Source organism: Penicillium griseofulvum, assembly GCF_001561935.1.
Source record: "Penicillium griseofulvum strain PG3 chromosome Unknown contig_80, whole genome shotgun sequence".
NCBI lineage: Eukaryota > Fungi > Ascomycota > Eurotiomycetes > Eurotiales > Aspergillaceae > Penicillium > Penicillium griseofulvum.
In genome coordinates this window covers 702673-722625 of record NW_024467471.1, presented here as the reverse complement: position 1 = coordinate 722625, position 19953 = coordinate 702673, and the positions used below count along the sequence as shown (strand labels likewise).

The following is a 19953-nucleotide window of genomic DNA, read 5'->3' as shown; positions in this document are numbered from 1 at the left end:
TATGTCTTGGCCATGCCTGATCGGTTATAATGATTTATCCCAAATTCCAATCGTCTGACGCATATTTTGTCTCTTCAGGATCTCATACCATGCACGACCCCGCCAAGAACCCCGGCCAGGCCCCGGAGCCCGGTGACGCCGACGCCAAGTCAAGAGCTCAGCCTAGCCAGGTCCGTTTCTCCTCCATCACAGAGGAGATTGAACCAGATCAATCCGGGTTGTCTCCTATACCAGAGCAATCGCAACAATCTCTATTGGAACAGCAAAAGCAAGCTGCGGATGAGGAACAATTACGGTCGCTAGCGATGAGTATGCAGGGCACACAGCTTCAGGAGTCCCGCCTGCGCAACTTCTCTTTTGACCCAATGTCTCTTCCTTCCTCCAGGGTATGTATTTTCTATCTCTAATTTGTCATCGGATGTTCCTCCGAATGTTCCAATCTTCTGGCTGCTTCAAGTGACGCTCAGTGGGATTGTGGCAAACTCGTCAGTATATTAACTTTGGACCTAGGTTGCATCTCGAGACTCGAGTGTTCGTAGCGGACATGGTAGCGGACATGGCACCGGTGCCTTTGCCTCCCCACATGCGTCTCCTCCGGTCTCTGCTGTACAGTCACCTCCTCTTACCCCCGCTGCAACCCATTCCCGCGAAGGCAAAACCAGCGAAAGTGCCTTTCTGAACGCTACCGGCCGACCCCATGTGCAGACTAATTTCACCCCTGAAGCGTCACCTCCAGTCGGATCGACCGACAAGAACGGCACGCCTCGACCCGCCTCATCCTCCCGACCCGTGTCCACCGATCACCTGCCCCCCAGAAAAAGTGAAGGTTCGGACAGAGCTCCTCATCCTAATGCGATTCAACTACCGAGACACCGTGCGCAATTCTTTATTGGAAATGATGGCGGATCTCAAGAAGAAAGCCCCCCGCCCACTCCAAGAGAGTCTACTACCCCGCCAGGGGCTATGACCCCTGTAGGCGAACCTAATGACCCATATGCGCGTAACAAGCGACCACCCCAGTCCAAAAATCTTGCCCAATTGGATCCCCGGTTTATCTTCAGCGGTCGGGATGTCAAGCGAGCGCTTCGTCCGGGAGCTCCCCGATCCACCAGCGCAAGTGACCTCAGCAAATCAAGTGACAAGCGAAGCATATTTGGTAGTGCCAAGAAGGACCATGGTGATAAGAGCCAAGGCCACCAGCATGGCGGTTCTATGTCTGAGCTGAAACGATTCTTCAAGATGGGCCACCGCAACAAGCGATCCGAGTCCCCGACGTCAATGCCTAAGAAGTCGAGTCGATCATCTGGAAAGTCCACTCCGTATCAAATGGCCCCAGACAACGTTCCTTTTGCAGATGATCATGGTTTGAATTCTAAGTATGGAAAGCTAGGCAGAGTGCTTGGATCTGGAGCTGGTGGCTCCGTGCGTCTTTTGAAGCGCAACAGTGATGGCGTCACCTTTGCAGTGAAGCAATTCCGAGACCGTCACAACTGGGAGACGGTGAAGGAATACTCCAAGAAGGTGACTGCAGAGTTCTGTATTGGCTCCACCTTACACCATGGCAATATCATCGAGACCTTGGATATCATTCAAGAAGGCCCTCGCTGGTACGAGGTCATGGAGTATGCGCCGTTCGATCTGTTTGCTATCGTGATGACGGGCAAAATGGGCAAGGAGGAGATTGCCTGCTCCTTCAAACAGATTTTGAGCGGCGTATCGTACATCCATGGCATGGGTCTAGCCCATCGGGATTTGAAACTGGATAACGTCGTGGTGAACGACCGTGGCATCATGAAACTCATCGATTTCGGAAGTGCTGTCGTATTCCGCTATCCTTTTGAGAACGACATTGTCCCTGCTTCAGGTATGTATTCTGGTATTCTTTTCGGCTGCAGTTGATGGATACTGATTTCATGCACAGGTATCGTTGGCTCAGATCCCTATCTTGCCCCAGAGGTCTATGACGAGAAGAAATATGACCCCCGCCCCACGGATGTTTGGTCGCTGGCGATCATCTTCTGCTGTATGACCTTGCGCCGCTTCCCATGGAAGCAACCGCGCATGACCGACAACTCATACAAGTTGTTCGTTTCCAGCCCAACTCCAGGCACCCCAGTTCCCGAACCCAACCCACACCGTCGGCCCAAGTCCACCCCCGATCTTTCTTCCCAAGGCCAGGACAATAAACGTCTAACTCCTCGCTCGAGTGGACCCTCCGACCAGTCTGGATCGGAGCAGAATGGCAACGGGAATGAAAACGGAGATGGAAACAAAGCAGAAACCTCGCAGAAGGACGGTGATCGTTCTCCCGATACTGCTCAGAAACAAATCAGCGAAACTAGCAACAGCCCCCACGAGCGACCCACCCGCACAACCAGCAAAGAGGCACCACCGATTCCGGCATCATCCCAGAATTCTGGGCAGCGCCAGGAAGTCATTAAGGGCCCGTGGCGACTTCTCCGGATCTTACCGCGGGAAAGTCGGTACATCATTGGCCGCATGCTGAAAACCAACCCGAAAAACCGCGCGACACTCGACGAGGTAATGTCAGATGACTGGGTAAGGAACATTCATGCATGCCGACAGGATGGAACTGGTGAAATCATCAGCGCTCCCGGTCACACCCACGTCCTCGAGCCTCCCGCCCAAAGCCCTGCCGTGGCTAGCAAAGCTACCAAGGCTAAGTAATTATCCCTTCTTTGTATCAATTTCTCCTCGTGTCTATATATCCCCTTTATCCTTTGAGAACGGGTTGGCACTTTTGTCCCCTTACCTTTCGCGTTTACTGTGTGATTCCCTACGAGTACTGTAGATGATTTTGGCGGTTTCCCTCCACCGGGACATGTTTGAGATGAGTTGATATTCTTGAATAAACTTCTGTGACATTTTACCGCGTTCGAGTTTGCTTGTGAAAATCTTGAAGAAACAGAGCGCTTGCTCTCGCTCGACGGTGGATGTTACTGATAGACTTGCTTGGTTTGGGATCTTGATGTTTTTTTTTCCCCCTTTGAGCATTCTTTCGTCAAAGCTCACGCTTGAGCTTCATTTTCTTAACTAGTAGATACATTTCAATACAAACATACAACCATACAACATAAAGTATATTGTTTTGGACCTGAGGTATGGAGTAAATATCGGCGATATCGGCGATATCAGAATGTCTCACCGAACAAAAGAAACTGCCAGCCGCGGAGCTTCTCCGTGGAGCCCGCTTCTGTACAACATCTTTGCTTCCTTACTTACACCCAATTGGCCATGCTATTGTGATAGAACGATTTCTATATCTAATTTTATCCTACAAAAATGGCCCAATCTGACGGGGAGCCATTGGTTTCCTCCCTGTGGACGAGGTCACTAATTGTAACCTTCTCCAAAGCTCTTCCCAGGACCGAGGATCCCTCTAACAGCTCTGCAACTATATAGTCTGGCGCAATTGCAGGTCTCACCGTCGACTGCTCTCTCTATCCCCTCGACACCATCAAAACCCGACTCCAAAAAGCCCGCGATCACACTGCACCCCAAACCCGAGTCTCCCTACGCCAAACCTTCCGCGGTATCTACGCCGGTCTTCCATCCGTCCTCTTTGGCTCGGCCCCCTCCGCCGCCTCTTTTTTCATCGTTTACGATGGCGTCAAGCGCACCCTACTCCCACCCCAACCCACCGGCAGCAAATCTACCCCCCAATCCCGCTCCCACATAATCCTCACACACTCCCTCGCCTCCTCCCTCGGCGAAATCGCAGCATGCGCCGTCCGCGTCCCAACAGAAGTCATCAAGCAGCGCGCCCAAGCCGGCCTCTTCGGTGGCTCTAGTCTCCTCGCGCTGAAAGACATCCTGTCCCTGCGACATGCGGTCCCAACAAGCACAGCCACATCACCCTCAAACCCAGCAGCGAAGCGCGGCTACAGTCAGGTCATCCGCGAACTCTACCGCGGCGCAGGTATCACAATCGCCCGCGAGATCCCCTTCACCGTGTTACAATTCACAATGTGGGAGTCAATGAAGGAAGCCTACGGCAAGCGGTACCTGCGAACCGCGGAGACGGCATCGTCTCTCGCCGAGACGCAGATCCCCGCTTCAACAAGCGCCATGTTCGGCAGTGTTGCCGGCGCCATCGCGGCTGGCTTGACTACCCCGCTAGACGTCATTAAGACCCGGGTTATGCTTGCGCGACGTGGAGACGGGGGCGTTGAAGCCCCTGTTCGTGTTAAGGAGATTGTGCGCGGCATTGCGCGTGAAGGGCCTGGTGCCTTCTGGCGTGGTATTACGCCGCGTGTGACCTGGATTGGTATTGGCGGGGCTGTTTTCCTTGGAAGTTATCAGTATGCTTCGAATACTCTCGAGGGACGTCGGGAGGTGCAGGCGGAGAAAGGTCTTTGATTAGATCTTGGCCTGGTTTGTATATTATTGCTATATAGAAGGAAGAACATAGATCCCGGAAAGTGAGTTTGGGCAGTATATTTCTGTTTACTTCTCGGTTCTAAGCATCCAATCCAATTCCTGAACTTGTTCGGCAGTCAGGAGGTCCTCCATTTTCTTTCTGGGCAGGAAATCATGGTCTGTAAACTCGAACCCTGGGACAACAACCTAGTATTTGTTAGCCGTGATTATTCCAAAAGATGTAGATCTATACACAAAACTCACCTCACTAATCAACAGCCCCGAGGACTTCTCTCCTTCGGGCTCATCCGGTAGCAATAAAGATGATTTATACTTGCCACCTTCAACGATCCACTGCATCTTCTCCCCAAGCTCAACTCGAGGCCCAACAACGAATGTCTCAATCCGCGCCTTGGCCTTAGCACCTTCCGGGCCACTATCCGAGCTCTCTACCTCGTCCGCGTGTATAATGACATACCGCCCCCGCCCGCCCTGCCAGACGTGCACAGTACGACTCTTATTGCGGTGGAAAACGCCCAGTGGACGCTGCGGGGTGAGCAGGTAGTGAATTGTCGTGCTTGCGGAGCGGGTTTTGTCAGTGTCCGACTCTGCGGACTGGTAAGGGTTCGGAACCCGGTGCGGATCTCGATCCGTCTCAACGAAGTAGCCTCCTTCTGGATGCGGCTGAAGGTTTAGTGCATTGATGGTGGTTTTAATGGCGGGTGCTTCTGCTTCTTGGGATGGGTTTGCAGGAGTTGGAAATGCCGGCTTGATTTGGGAGATCGAGATGTCCATTCTTGCTTTTTGGATGCTTTTAGTGTATATTCTAAGGTTGTAGATGTTTGGGAGTGCAGAGGGAGGGGTGTAAGATAATAAATATGCTGAAGGGTATGTGGCGTTTAGGCAGATGGATTATATACATTGGTGGCGGTCTATAGAATTGTCTTCTTGCATGTTGTTTATAGTGTGGGATAAGCCCTAGAATGTCTAGAACGTACTCTCAGCTGAGCCATAAGTATCAACACTTATCTGAGGCCATTATGTACATATAAACATACTATTGACAAATATCCACCTCTATATCATATATACATGCAAATATGTTTCTAAGGATGTCTATTACACTCTCCAGATTATGGATTTGCCATAGATCGGGAGGTCCTAGTTCTTCCGGATTCCATACATTAATATACTAGCTTACATGCCAGAGCTTACCTTGGCAAAAGCGATCTCATCGCATGCAATCAGCAGAAGGGATAATCAGCCGCTCAGCTCGCTTTGGCCTGAAATACATCATGCAAGCATTGGACGTCTTGTCCCTTATATACCCCGCCTCTACGTCGTCGATCAGGCCCTCGATCTCAAAAACTTAGAAAAGATTTGAACTGCAGCCTTCTCAGAGCCCCAAACTGAAGCCTGTCTTGGCGATGCAGCCCAGCCTATTTGGCACGAGCTTAAGGTCTCCGTCTATACGAAAGTGGAGGCGGCTTGTGGTTAGACCGCGAGTGGAAATCTGTTGGGACTTGGATCTCCCTCATTTATCCAGTCATCCGGGGTAAAGTTAGACGATTGTTTCTCTCCGATCAAGAGCCTTGTCAAGTTGTGAATCTATGGACTAATATATAATTATACCTTTCAAAGGTACTATATATATTAACTATAGGGGCCGTGTTATAGTGGCAGTGTAGATAGATTATGAGCGAAATAGCCACAAATAACCGAGAAGCATCCCAGAAAGGGAAATTGGGGGGGTCTCCTTAATTAAACTGTTAAATAAAGATGTCGAAGGATCAGAATTATTCTACTCAGATCAAATCAACATCCAAGGTCATATATGATATAGCCCTGAAGTAGTAACATAGCGAAGTATACCCGGTGACGGCCCCTGGCGCCTCCAACTTTGAGAAACTTCCCCTCATTTGAGTGTCCTCCCTTTTGTCGCTTCTTTTTTTTTGTCCTTTCGACTTCTTTTGCTACGCGAATGGACCTGTGACGTTTACGTCCCCACCAAATCTCAACGTGCGATCGGCCCTGAGGGCAGATAAGCTCCGCATTCGCATCTCCGCAATTGGTTTCACTCTTTCAACGCTGCATGTATGGCACGCAAACTGAGCCACCAGAGGGTCACCTATGGTAAGTTGGGTCTTATTTATATCCTCTAATATTGCTAACTGTGTCTCTCGGCTAGTCCTCCCTCTACCTGATGCCCCAGGTGGCCACCGGTTGGGGGTCAATGGCCTAACAGTCGACCGCCAAAACTCCATCCTGTAAGTATCTCTCCTTCATTATGCTAGGATCCAGGATCTAGATCTGAACGGCTGCCACGTTTGCGACCACGATCTTTTCGAAACCAGCCTCATCTACACGTGGGTTGTACGGATACTAACATGACGTCCCCTCTCCTAGATACTCCGCGGGCCGCGACGGCGTCATCTGTTCCTGGGATCTCGACTTTCCTCTTCCCTCCTCGTCTGTCCCTGGAGACGCATCAACCCCTGACCAAAAGCCTAAACCGACCGGCTTCAAAACCCAAGTTCAAGCTCATAGTCACTGGATCAACGACATAGTCTTGGCACAGGATAACTCCGCTCTCGTTTCCGCCTCCTCCGACACGACCGTACGACTATGGCGTCCGCATTCCGAGTCCACCGAGGTGCCAGAGCGCATTGGAAAACATACTGATTATGTGAAGGCCCTGGCGAGCCCCGGGAGCCACGCTACGTGGGTTGCCTCGGGCGGTCTCGATCAAAAAGTTTACCTTTGGGATTTAAACGGCGGCGGCGAGGTATTGAACATCAATGCCGGTGGAGAAGATTCCACAGATAAAGGGTCGGTTTATGCGCTGGGCGCGGTCTCGTCCGTGCTTGCTAGCGGTGGCCCTGAAAATGTCGTCCGAGTATGGGATCCAAGATCTGGAAAGTTAGTGACCAAGTTCGTCGGCCATACGGACAACATTCGTGATATCATGATCAACCAGTCCGGAGATACAATCATGACGGCGTCGTCTGACCAAACGATCAAGATCTGGTCTCTTACCGCGGGTCGATGCATGAATACCCTGACCATGCACAATGATAGTGTGTGGTCTCTTTACTCGGACCACCCTGATCTCTCTGTCTTCTATTCAAGTGACCGGTCTGGCTTGGTGGCCAAGACCGACATGCGAGGGTCGGCCGATCCCGATCAGGGTATCTCCGTCGCCGCTCTACAAGAGCACGAAGGTGTTGTCAAGGTTGTGGCGGCGGGAGACTACATCTGGACAGCTACTCCCAAGTCTAGCATCAACCGCTGGCGAGATGCTGACACTACAGTTGGAATCGAGCCGCCGCCCGACCCAGCTCGCACTATAGACTCTGCTACAGCGCCTGCAGCCCCTTCAGAGAAGGGACCCAAGAAGATTCCATTCAATTCTGTTTTGCAGTTATCAGCGACCTCGATTATCGGTGGCTCAAGCCCTAAGCTGAATTCCGCGGAGCCTAACTTGGAGACAATTGGTCTAACAATTCCGGTTCATTCACAGCCCGAGGAAACCATTGAAGGCCAACATGGCTTGATCAAGTGCCTGATGTTGAATGATCGGAGACGCACACTTACTCAGGATTCCGCAGGAGAAGTTGTGCTTTGGGACCTGCTGAAGGTGATTTTGTTATACCCTAGCTGGCAAGTATAAGACACCGACTGACATAAACCTAGTGTATCCCCGTCCAAAGCTTCGGCAAGCGTCATATAGATGATGTTGAGTCAGAGGTCAACACCGTTGATAGCATTGGTCATTGGTGCACCATCGACGTGCGCACTGGCAGATTGTCAGTCATTCTGGAGCCTAATCGCTGTTTCGACGCAGAAGTTTATGCCGACGAGACCGATCTAGCACGATCTGATCTGCATCAGTTTAGAGACGATCAGAGAAGTGAGTATCCTTTTCCTTGGACTAATTATTTTGCTCTACCTGTCAAACTTTGCGCATGTTCTTTGCCATACTGACAACACACAGTCAATCTCGGTAAATGGATTCTGCGTTGGCTGTTTGCTCCGGTAGTGGACGAGGAAATCCGACGAGACAATGAATACCGCCAAGCTGCCATGGCGAGAGCAGAGGAAAATGCTCGACTGAATCCGCTGAGTACATCGGTGCCTGGCGATGATATCCCTCGCAGCGTTGGTATACCTATATCGAATCCTCGTTTGAGAACAAATCTGCGTCCAAGCTCAGATTTCCCTGGTGGCACGAGCGCCGGCTTTGGGATCAACGTGGGCACACCATCGTCAAATTACTTGAGCACTTCCATGCAGAGCAACTCTCCGTTCCCAGGGTTCGAACCAGATACACCTGATGCCGTGCCAACAAATTCCCATCCCGATGGCGGGCCATCATCCTTCTCATCGAGCGATTACTTCTCTAAGAGGCCTCTAGTGGCCCCACAAGCTGACGCCGACAAGTCTCTTCTATCTCCGTCGGATGCAAACTCAAATACAGGGGCGGCTCAATCCCCCGCAGAGCCCGATAAGGAAGAGCGGAAGAAGGGGTCACTATTTGGAAAGAAGTTCCAAATGAATTTCCCCAAGAAGTTAGGCCGCAATTCTACGGAGACGAAGCCTCAGATATTGGAAGAAAAAGCCGAAGAGTCGGAAATCTCTTCTATCAAGGAAGAGAAGGTGTATGAGCCTAATCTCTGTGGGGTGGTTGACCGCATGCGTGATGATTATGAAGAATTCTTGGCTGCAAATCCAGGTCGAGATTTGGAGACGGCTCTTTTGCCCTGTGATGAGGATGAAACTCCTCGACTAGAGATTCCTTCACGAACTGCAGTCTTCATACAGGAGGAGACTGGTGATACTGCCGTTGCCTCGGATCTGTACAGGGGTAGCGTAGGCCGCATTGGCGAAGATCTCGAAAGGCTCAAAAAGTCAATTCCTCATTGGCTTGGTGAGCTTCTTCTGAAGGTAAGTCTATTTGCTCGTGGTATTATGCTTTCCCTCTTGCTGATCGTTCGTCATAGAATCAAATTCCCTTCAAGGAGCAGGTCAAGATTGCCTTTGTGTTGAAGCCCTTTGATGATACCTTGCCGCCAGTCGTCAAGCCCGAGCCGTATGTTTCGGATTCTCTACCCTGGAATCCGTGTTGATGAAACTAATCTCAATAATCCAGGCCCGCCCCTAACGGTGCCCCTCCGGGCAATCCAAACACCAATAATGGCTCTCGTCTCAATGCCAACCGCATGCTCCGAGCGAAGAAGATTCTTGCTTATGTCGCAGAGCGTATTGACCCCGCAAACCCGGATGAACCAGCGGAGTCCGTTATGCAACCAGAGGAGTATCTCGAGCTATACTGCCAGAAGATGGTAAATCTTTTCTTCCATTTTGTACAGTCAATCATGCTAATCTCCTTCCACCAGCTCTGTCCACCAAACATGACTCTAGCAACGATTCGCACACATATCTGGCGTACCTCAGGAGACATGGTTCTCCACTACAAGACAAACGGCAAAAAAGAGATTCACCCGCCCCGATCTCTCCTAGGAATTGATGAGAACCACGCGGATGAAACCCACGCTTCGAACGGGGATACTAATGGACATGTACCTCCTGGGAGTATCCATTCTGTGACCAACTCTGGCTCTGTCGCAGGCTCTGCTATTACCTAGAAATACCAGCCTCGAGACCTTCCTACTCTTTTTCTTCTTTCTTTTGTTCAAATGATATTTGGCACACGCCAATCCTGTATGGATCTCTAGTACATATGGGCGAGATTATTTTTGTCTTTTTATGTATCGCATCTCCTATTTCCCTTCTTATGGGTGTTAGCGCATCTATCTTGGCTATTGCTTTGGGCTGTTTTTGTCTTGAAGTCGCAGCTTTTACAATATTGACGGTAATACCGGCACTGGCGAAAAATCGAATTTTCGGGTCCTTCAAGATGATTAGGGGAGAAAGGTCCGGCGTACTCTGTAATCTCTGTCTCTCACATCTCGAATTGGAGATCCAAGAGAAAATGGGGTACTAACTACACAAGATTCAATTATTCGCTTTCAATTTTGCCCTGAGGGCTCTTGAAAAAGGCAACAATTGCATTGCATTACTATGGAAAACATGGACGACAATGATCCCAAGCTAGGATAATCACCATCCGGTACCTTGCAACCACACTATCTCCATCTAAGAATCCCCCAAGTCTTCAACAGCCGGTTCCCTATTTCCCTACCTCCAGAAGCATTATTGCTAAGACAAACATCGCCCTGATCTCCACTCCCATATCCCTCGCAAGAAGCACTAATCTTCCCGTCCGTCTTAACCTCATTGTAAGCAGTCAAAGTAGTCGAGAAGAACCAACCGGAACGCTCTAAGCCAACTCATATAGCAATTCGACCCACCTTGCTACTCGCAATGACTAGGTATGTGTAGGGTTATATCGATACAGGTAGGAAAAGCATGTCGTTAGGGCTTATTATTCTCGTATCCCCATGCCGAGAGACGGTTGTCTTTGCGGGACTGGACTATTTGAACGAGTCGAGAGTGTCAAGGATAGCTTGTCCTTCCTTGTCTGCAAGCCACGCAATGAAGGAAGTTTGCTGCATCAAGACTTGCTTTGTATTTTCTAAGGGACGAAGTATGACCTAGATCCCATGCATACGGCAAATCCCGTATGCAACCCATTCTTAAATTAGCTTAGCTTAGAAGAAGATAGAAATAAGCTAAACCAAGTCTGCAGTAGAGTAACCAATCACAATATAATAATTAAATTTGAGACTGCCGTAGCTCTAGTCGCACGTGGCATTTTGCACCTCATCATTCAATCGCTCTTCTTTGGGGCTTGAATTGAGGTTGGGACCTCGGTAACATCGTTGCTCCCACACGACCGGCATTGCAGCTGAGGTTTGGCATTTTTGGTATTGGACGAGGGCCAATAGCGGATTATTAGAAACACTATAGTCGGAATAGAGAGCATCCAGATATAGGCTATAACGAGGAACGTCTGGAAGGGAGCTACTTCGAGTCGTTCCCCGATGAAGGCACTGCAATGCAATAGGAATGTCTTGAGTGAAGTTGACAGTTCCATGTTGGATAATTGGATTGTAGCTCGGTATTTATATGGCAGGACTGTCCAGACGGGGATGAGGAAGAGATTAGAGGGGTTGAAAATCTGGGTAGAGTATCCATGGTCCTTACTCTATACCAAACAAAGACTGTTCATACTCGTCTGCCTAGAGTACGGAATGTCTCGGATGTGTAGACTCAAATAGCAAGATATATTGTCATAGTACTCCGTACTCCATACTCCGTACACATGCAGACTTGTCACATTTTGCTTTTGCTTATATTTCCTTATATATCATTTGCAGATCTATGGCTGTTATGGGAAAAGGACAAGACTCTCATTGGTTCGTAGATTAGGCTTGAAGATCATCTGAGCGCTAGATAGGGCTTTAGTGAAAGATAGTTTGCCAACATTGGCAATTTGCTTTTTCTTATGGAGTCCGTATATTGTTTTGTCTATACTTCAATTGGTCAGTTGTGAGCCACAAAAATTGGTGTGATATGGCTCCTTTCTCAGTCAAATGTGTGATATTGATTCAACCCCCTTAGTTGGCTGGCTTCCAGTCACTTCGAGTCAAAATTGTATTATTTGAAAATAATTTTTAGTTCAGGATGGAGATGGTATAGGGGGAAGTTGGGATTCTGGGAAGTCCGTTTAAAATATGACATTTCTTGGCGTAACATTTCAAGGTCTTGGCATCCTCTAGAATATAAGCAATTAGCAAGATTATTAACCAGTGAATTGTTTCGAAAGTGAGACTTTCTTAAATTGCTTACAGAGGAATTCCCTATTTAGGGTACAACATGTGATGTAGAAAAATATTTATATATAACATATAACAGTGTGGGCTGATCCAGCGGGGAAAGTAGGGATTATTGAGGCTGAACTGCATACGCTTTGTCTTTTCCTATACTTTTCTTCCACTTTTTTGTCTGTTATATTTTATTTTGATTAAGGATAAAGAAGAGTATAGTGATCATATTGTATATAAAATAAATAAAATTACTAGGATCAATACAGTGGAATACAATTTAATACAATTTAAGGGTTCGCATTAACAGATCCAATAAGATGCAGTAGTGTGCAGTAGGTGCAGTAGATATAGTCTAGTTCACAATTTCAATATCAATAATTTACAATTCACAATTTTTGTATCACACATTGGAAAAAAAAATATAAAAATGGAAAAGTCCGTTGGGTACAAGTAGGCGGGAAGACCCCGCCTAACTCCGAATTCATCCTCAACATCATACCACCTGGATATATTCAAAATGACAAAGGCATCAATCAAGGCCAAATATCCATATAATCTTGGCTCATACGGGAAAGTCATTACAACTACAAGTCCTGAAGCCCAAATATGGTTTGACCGGGGCCTTGTGTGGGCATATTCCTTCAATCATAAAGAATCAGTCATCTGTTTCAACCAGGCATTGGTGCATGATCCATTATGTGTGATGGCCTTCTGGGGGTTGGCCTATTCTCTCGGTCCCAACTACAACCAGCCCTGGGACTTCCTCGGCAGCGACTTGGCAGCCGTCGTGGAAAACACATATCGAGCGGCAATCAAAGCTCGATTCCTCGCTCCAAATGCATCTCCCCTGGAACAGGCCCTCGCCAAGGCAATTTCCGCCCGATATCAAAGTGATAAGCCTGCTAGCATGGATCAATATGCTATTCAAAATCTTGCATATGCCGATGCAATGAAAGAGGTATACGAAGAGTTTACAGATGATTTGGATGTTGCCACTCTGTACGCTGATTCCTTGATCAGCCTTACGCCATGGAAATTGTGGGATATGGTGACCGGGACACCAAACCCAGGCACTCGGACCATGGAAGCAAAGAGAGTGTTAGAGACAGCTCTCAAACAGAAAGATGCCCACAAACACCCTGGTCTTCTGCATATCTACATTCATCTTATTGAAATGTCGCCTTTCCCAGAATTAGGCCTCCGACCGGCAGATCACCTCCGTGATCTTGTTCCAGATGCCGGTCATGTCAATCATATGCCATCCCATCTAGACGTTCTAGTTGGAGACTATCGAAGTGCTGTGCGCGCAAACCAGCGTGCCGCGATTGCAGACGAGAAATATCTGGCGCGGGAAGGCCCATTTAATTTCTACTCCGTCTATCGCATGCACACCTACCACTCGCTCATCTACGCAGCCATGTTTGCAGGTCAGAAACAGGCTGCATTTGAAGCCGTGGACCGCATGGAGGCGACTTTGCCGAAAGAATTGCTCTCCGCCATGGCAGACTACATCGAGTTCTTCATGTCTGTACGCGCACACGTCATGGTACGGTTCGGCATGTGGGAAGAGCTTATCGAAATTGCCATCCCCTCAGATCCAGATCTGTACTGCATGACGATAGCGACATTGCACTACGCCAAGGGAGTGGCATATGCGGCTACTGGGAACGTGCCTGATGCAGAGCGCCAGCGAGAGCTCTACCGGGCGGCGCGGAAACGTGTCCCCGATACGCGCTTGGACTGGCCCAACAAGTGCGTTGAGATTCTAGGGGTGGCGTCGGAAATGTTGGACGGCGAGATCGAGTACCGCCGGGGGAACTACACGGAGGCTTTTGAGCATCTACGACGCTCGATTGAATTGGATGATGGATTGGGTTACAGTGAGCCCTGGAGTTGGATGCAGCCTACCCGCCATGCATATGCTGCTCTTTTGCTAGAGCAGGGCCATGTCGAGGATGCAGCGGCTGTCTACCAGGCTGACCTGGGTCTTGATAGCACTCTTATCCGTGCTCGTCAACATCCGAATAATGTATGGGCTTTGCAGGGCTACCATGAATGTTTGGTACGTCTTGGTCGGAATGAAGAGGCGCGTATTATTGCGCCGCAGTTGGCGATAGCGGTCGCTGTGGCTGATGTGCCAGTAACGTCATCATGTTTCTGTCGTATGGATACATCGGAAGCGCCAAATGTTGGCAAGAGTTGTTGCAAATAAACTTGATAATGTATGTAAATTGATTTATAACTTATATATCTCAGACTCACAGAAAAACCTGTACATGTATTACCAAGATTTCAGATCTTTGTAGTCTAGATCTCCGATAGCCGGTGTCCTGTCAGTGAGTGGATTCGGTGTTTGGTCCAAATATCAAACGCCGAGACAGAACTGAACTCTTGTGAGTCTTGTCCTTTATCAAATTATACTTTCAACAGCAATAGAACAATTGGATAAGAAACTATCACGTCCAAACTGCCCTCCTATCAAGGGGATAGATATCACGTGTCTGGTGACGTCGCAGAGATCGTTTTCCAACTTCACTCTTCAAGCTACATAGGCAAGATGCCTCGGGTTATAAAACCACCAGTGAAATCTGCATGCTTGGCATGGTGCGCTGCATTCCTTGTCGACCACTCATTCTGGCCATAAGCTCATATTATATAGTCGAACATCGAAAACACGTTGTGACGGCCAAGAGCCCTGTGGCAGTGCACGTCCGACCCCTTGTCCTGGTATTCATTGGCTAATACATTGATTAGTGCTCCAGCAGAAAACGAGAATGCAGTTATCGACCTAGTCGCCGAGGTGGTCCTCGAAGAGGAGCCCAGTATGCAGAGGCGCAACGACGATCAACTGCAGACAACTCACTGCCATCTTCAGTATCAGATGTCACCAGTGAAATTGGTAGTTCAACTCTTCCTAAATGACAAATTGTTATAGTATCTAACTATTGGCCAGAGCCATTTCTGGATAACATGATCGGTATGGTCTCGCCATTCGCTGGGGTCCACAATCTCGATCTCTCCCCGGATTATCTGTCAATTGCGGATGGAGCCCACCAGATCTGGGGTCAACTAACCCCGCATGGTGATGATACTTTTGAGTCAGTCCCTGCACACAATGTGGGGTCATCGGTAATACGCGCCTATCAATCTGAAGCCGAAATGTTGGTGCAAAACAAACTGGTTCAAAGCATGACCCACTAATCGGACATACAGTGCCAATGCCTACTATATTTATATCCACCCGTATTTACCTTTGTTGCCGCCTCAAGTGGGACCGCTCCAGGAAGATCGCCCTACTATGATCAGGCCATTTGGGGAAAGTTCTCAAGCAGCAAAGTCACATATGCCTTACTGGCCGACATCATCTCTGAGTCTTGCTCTGTCCGCAATGCTAGTCCTCATACCTACAACTGAAGACAAATTTCCGATGGCCGAAACGAACCTTGCTCTTAGGCGGTCGTACGCCCAGCTATTTGCCCATGCGGCACTGGCTGCTGCGGAAACCGAGACTGATGATTTGGTACCCGCTCTGAAGACTAATCTGACTGAGACTGAATCATTAGGACTAGATGGATTGCATCCGCAGGTACCTATTCAGCTCTCTCCGGTTCTGGCTCTCGTGGTCCTTGCCATTTATGAGTATTGCCAGCGTGGTAATATATCCAGAATGCGGGCTCGAGGTAACCAGGCTATCACAACTGCTATGGATATCTCCATTCATACTCTTGATTCCACGACAACACGTTATTCTGAGGCACAGAGACGAGCTTGGTGGATGACTGTTAGTGAGATACATATGTTATTATCGGAACTGTTGCTCACCGGTACTATAGATATGGATTACATATCTGTCGTCGAGCCTCCATCTTTCTGTAAGTGGCTATATATACACTCATACCGGTTTTTAACTAATTGATATCCAGCCACCAATTGTTTCATTGAATGATCCACGAATAACTACTCCGTATCCCAAATTTGACGTTTATCTCGAGGTATTCATTCAACCTCCTTTCATAACTCTTCGATCATCTACTGACTATTACAAGCCATGGCCCATGATGATGAAATCACAAGCAGCTCTTTACGAGTCCAGCAAAATGGTCCAAAACATCGAACGAGTAGGCGAGACAGCCGTTCCCCCCGATTTCGGCACTCGAATACGCAATCTGGATTCGGAACTTGTATCTTTAATAGGCGAAGCAGACCGCCATCTTCTAGCGACATTCGACCAAGAGCCAGAAGCATCCGTAGCCCAAACAATGTGGATGATCAGTCGCATGTTCATCCATGCGTGAGTGATTCATCTTCAACCTCAACCCGTATTTCACTGACAATTCCAGTTCCCGCAATCGACTGCACCGCTTCCGAGCATTCATGGACATCCCTCTTTTCCTCGACAAATACTGCGATCTTGCAGCAATCAACAGCGCAAATTTCCCCCACGAAGCGTCTCCGCCTAAATGGGTGACAGACTGCGACATTTCATTCCCGTTCACCGAGCAGGAATCCTCTGTTATTTGTCTCAAGTCTGCGCTCGTGATAACGACAATATATCGCAACTTGCCGTATCCGGATCCACTTGCGTCGGTCCCTTCGAGATCCACGATGTATCCGAAAACCATTCCTTACTTTGCTTGCTCGGCTATGCAAAGCTGCTATGCTCTTCTCATGCTATTACACCGGCTGCGTGCGTCGCTAGCCACGGATCGGCTTGCAAGTTGTTATCACCTGCTTCAGGACCCTACTCCTGTATCGGAGATTGCTGATGCTGAGAGATTGAGGGAGGAGCTGCGACATGGAGTGGAAATCCTTGGTAGATCTTTGAAATCCGATGTGATTTTTGAGGGTGTTGGCGGGATGGGACGGGAAATTGAGGGCGCTTATCTGGCTGCTTTTCCTGATTGCTTTGAGATCTATATATAGCAGAAGTTGGAATTAAGACTTCATAAACAAGCGTTTGAACCCATTCTAGAATATTATCAAGACAATGCCCTGAATAGAAAATCAATGATCTGAACAACTATTCCAAAGTATAAATCATACATAGGCTCTGTCTGTGTTGGTATGCTACAATATATAGAATCCAACCTGAGGAAAATATAGAACTTAGCAACCACCACTTACGCTACGATCAGTATCAACCTGGTGACATATTACTTCCCAGATATCTCAAAATACTCGTCTATACTTAAAATAAAAATTGATAGGATTTCGGGGACATACTCGCCTAAAGAATCCGGTCACGTTGTCGGGAAAATTGATTAGCCGAGCCGATGATATCGCCCTTGGGGTTCTCCTGCGCGCGAAGTAATTTATAGGTCGATGATGAATTGTCGAGCCTATGTTTAATGGGGAGAGTGAACATGGCTGGCAATATATCCATCTCGCCATTTCTGTTCCAGCGTTGCTTTCAGCAAGCGTGGTCCGGGTCGCGACGGGCTCGCGTCAATTATGGCAGCACTAAATATGGAAAGAAACCTGGCGATAATGATATTCTACAACTTCCACGGAGGTTTGGTAAGTTTAAAGATTATGCACTTGCTCGTATCTGTAGCTAACGCACGAGATGTTAGGAATCGCCGTCAGTGGTGGCGCCGACTCTATGGCTCTGGCATACTTATGCAAACAACTAGAACGATCTTCTGATGTTGCTGGAGCCATCTCTGTCACTGCTTTTGTGGTAGATCATCGTGCCCGTCCGGAAAGCACTATTGAGGCACAGAAGGTTGCTGGCTGGCTTCGTGATATGGGTATGTTCCAAGTCTGAATATTTACATTTTTGAAGATTATTGACCATTCTGGACAGATATCAGAACACATGTTCTCAGTCTAGACTGGTCTGAAATTACTTCAAGTCAGAACCAATTGTCACCAAAGTCTGGAGCATCAAGTCCACTGCCATCTGCCTTTGAGACACATGCTCGACGACTCCGTTTCCAAGCCCTTGGCATAGCTTGTCATGAGTTTAAACTTGAAACGTTGCTACTAGGCCATCATCAAGATGACAACATCGAAACGACCATTTGGCGTCTCTCCGCTGGAGCCACCGGGTTAGGTCTTGGCGGCATCCCCGAAGTAGCTCGAATCCCCGAATGCCATGGTCTTTTCGGGGCTTCTGAGAGCTGGTCAACAACATCAATCCCAACAAGACAACCAACGATACCCCAACCCAGAATCCGATTTGATAACCAGAAGAACGGGTTCATCACCTTCCCCGATCAAAACAGGCCAGACAATACCTCCTCAAATGTAAAAATGGCAAGCCCCGGCATATTCATCTGCCGACCTCTACTCTCATTCACGAAAACAAGTCTTCTGGAAACCTGCCACAAGAACAACGTCCCCTACGTCTCGGACCCAACAAATTTCGACCCAACCCTCACACCCCGCAACGCTATCCGCAGTCTCCGCACTTCAAACTCACTACCCCGTGCACTGGGATCACAATCCATCCTCTCCCTAATCCGCTCCAGCCAAAACCTCCTGCAAAGATCAAACGAGCTAGCAAACTACCTCCTCTCATCCCAATGTCGAATCCTAGATTTCAACCCAAAGACAGGATCGGCAGTCATTCAATTCCTAGATACAAGTCCGGCATCCATGGACCCGCAACTGGCAACATTATCAACGTCGCGAATGCGACAGATTCAAACTATCGTTCTGCGCCGCATCACGGAACTAGTCTCTCCTTTCCCTGATAGCCAATTCTCGCTACGCAGCTATGAGCCACTGGTTTCTAACGTGTTTCCGGATCTAGATGGCGCAGCCACATCAAAGGGGCAGAGAAAAAAAGCGTTCACGGTAGCGGGTGTTCTATTCCAGCGTCTCGCGAATGAAGACTCGTCTGGAAAGTCCGGTGATAATATCTGGTTGTTATCCCGACAACCATTTATGAGAGGTCGGGATCCCGTGACGCAAATTAACGTTTCGCCCAGTGGCAGTTTTACTCCGTGGGTTTTGTGGGATAATCGGTACTGGATGCGACTTCGTCTTGTTGCGATCGACCGTGATCCCAGTGAACTGGAGGATCAATTGATAAGTCTTCCTCTTACAATACGTCCGTTCCATAAATTTGATATTGAACGGTTACGCAAAGATGCGGTGAATTCAAGGTCAACGAAGGATGCTGCTGGACAGAAAATGCCTGGGACTTTTGAGAATGTCAAAGCACTGTTATCTGCTGAAGCGCCTGCACAGCTGCGCTTCACTTTACCTGTGATATCAAGGGAAGGTATCATGTCTAAGCCAGGGAAGCCTCTGGGTCAGAAGGTTTGGCAACAACTGGCATTGCCGACTTTGGACTGTCGGCTATCTGGTCATTCAACTAAGTATTCCTCTCTTAGCGAGGTGGAATTGATACACCTACGCTGTCGCTGGAAACTGAAATGGCAGTGGATGTACAAAATGATTGACACTGAGGCACTACGCCTGATGGGCTGGCCGGTGGGTAAAGATACCGAAGACGCTTAGTGTACATGACAATAACACCTAGACAAACAAAAAAAGCAAGCCCTGTAAAAACTTGATCTCCTGAGCTATGCATGCATGGTCAATGGCTATCTGTGCAGATAGGCCAATATGAAGGGTGACAAGAAATAGGAATGAATACAATGAAGATAGGCTCATGAATATGTATGCAAATGAATGGGTGTCCAAAGGAAAGTAGGAAAGGCTTGTTCGGTATCAAAATACAAGGTGTAAAGAAAAGTTGATAAATGACGGGTGGTCAGGTTGTGGAGCAACATGCTCAGGAGGTGGAAAGGAATGTATGATGGGACAAGCT

General features: G+C 48.4%; 6 protein-coding genes across 6 annotated transcripts; 5 read left to right on the top strand and 1 right to left on the bottom strand.

The window, feature by feature from the left end:
- Window positions 1-89: 89 nt before the first annotated feature.
- On the top strand, window positions 90-2688 carry PGRI_013020 (uncharacterized protein; the record flags this gene model as incomplete). Its single annotated transcript, XM_040789015.1, has 3 exons — window positions 90-386; window positions 511-1864; window positions 1922-2688. 3 exons carry the CDS (start codon window positions 90-92, stop codon window positions 2686-2688), a joined length of 2418 nt encoding a protein of 805 aa, XP_040645968.1.
- Window positions 2689-3303: 615 nt separating this feature from the next.
- Window positions 3304-4380, top strand: PGRI_013010 (putative mitochondrial carrier protein (Pet8); the record flags this gene model as incomplete). Its single annotated transcript, XM_040789014.1, has 2 exons — window positions 3304-3360; window positions 3424-4380. The coding sequence occupies 2 exons, from the start codon at window positions 3304-3306 to the stop codon at window positions 4378-4380; spliced, it is 1014 nt and encodes a 337-aa protein (XP_040645967.1).
- Window positions 4381-4467: 87 nt separating this feature from the next.
- Window positions 4468-5175, bottom strand: PGRI_013000 (cupin domain-containing protein; the record flags this gene model as incomplete). Its single annotated transcript, XM_040789013.1, has 2 exons — window positions 4468-4587; window positions 4645-5175. The coding sequence occupies 2 exons, from the start codon at window positions 5173-5175 to the stop codon at window positions 4468-4470; spliced, it is 651 nt and encodes a 216-aa protein (XP_040645966.1).
- A 1301-nt stretch (window positions 5176-6476) lies between these two features.
- PGRI_012990 (WD repeat protein) lies at window positions 6477-10025 on the top strand (the record flags this gene model as incomplete). Its single annotated transcript, XM_040789012.1, has 7 exons — window positions 6477-6513; window positions 6569-6647; window positions 6787-8017; window positions 8074-8290; window positions 8375-9324; window positions 9381-9469; window positions 9530-10025. 7 exons carry the CDS (start codon window positions 6477-6479, stop codon window positions 10023-10025), a joined length of 3099 nt encoding a protein of 1032 aa, XP_040645965.1.
- A 2662-nt stretch (window positions 10026-12687) lies between these two features.
- PGRI_012980 (Tetratricopeptide-like helical) lies at window positions 12688-17093 on the top strand (the record flags this gene model as incomplete). Its single annotated transcript, XM_040789011.1, has 9 exons — window positions 12688-14315; window positions 14925-14992; window positions 15046-15069; window positions 15124-15331; window positions 15384-15951; window positions 16004-16042; window positions 16094-16162; window positions 16217-16461; window positions 16511-17093. 9 exons carry the CDS (start codon window positions 12688-12690, stop codon window positions 17091-17093), a joined length of 3432 nt encoding a protein of 1143 aa, XP_040645964.1.
- A 643-nt stretch (window positions 17094-17736) lies between these two features.
- PGRI_012970 (tRNA lysidine(34) synthetase) lies at window positions 17737-19640 on the top strand (the record flags this gene model as incomplete). The annotated part of the gene is made up of 2 exons (XM_040789010.1): window positions 17737-17920; window positions 18160-19640. The coding sequence occupies 2 exons, from the start codon at window positions 17737-17739 to the stop codon at window positions 19638-19640; spliced, it is 1665 nt and encodes a 554-aa protein (XP_040645963.1).
- Window positions 19641-19953: the final 313 nt, after the last annotated feature.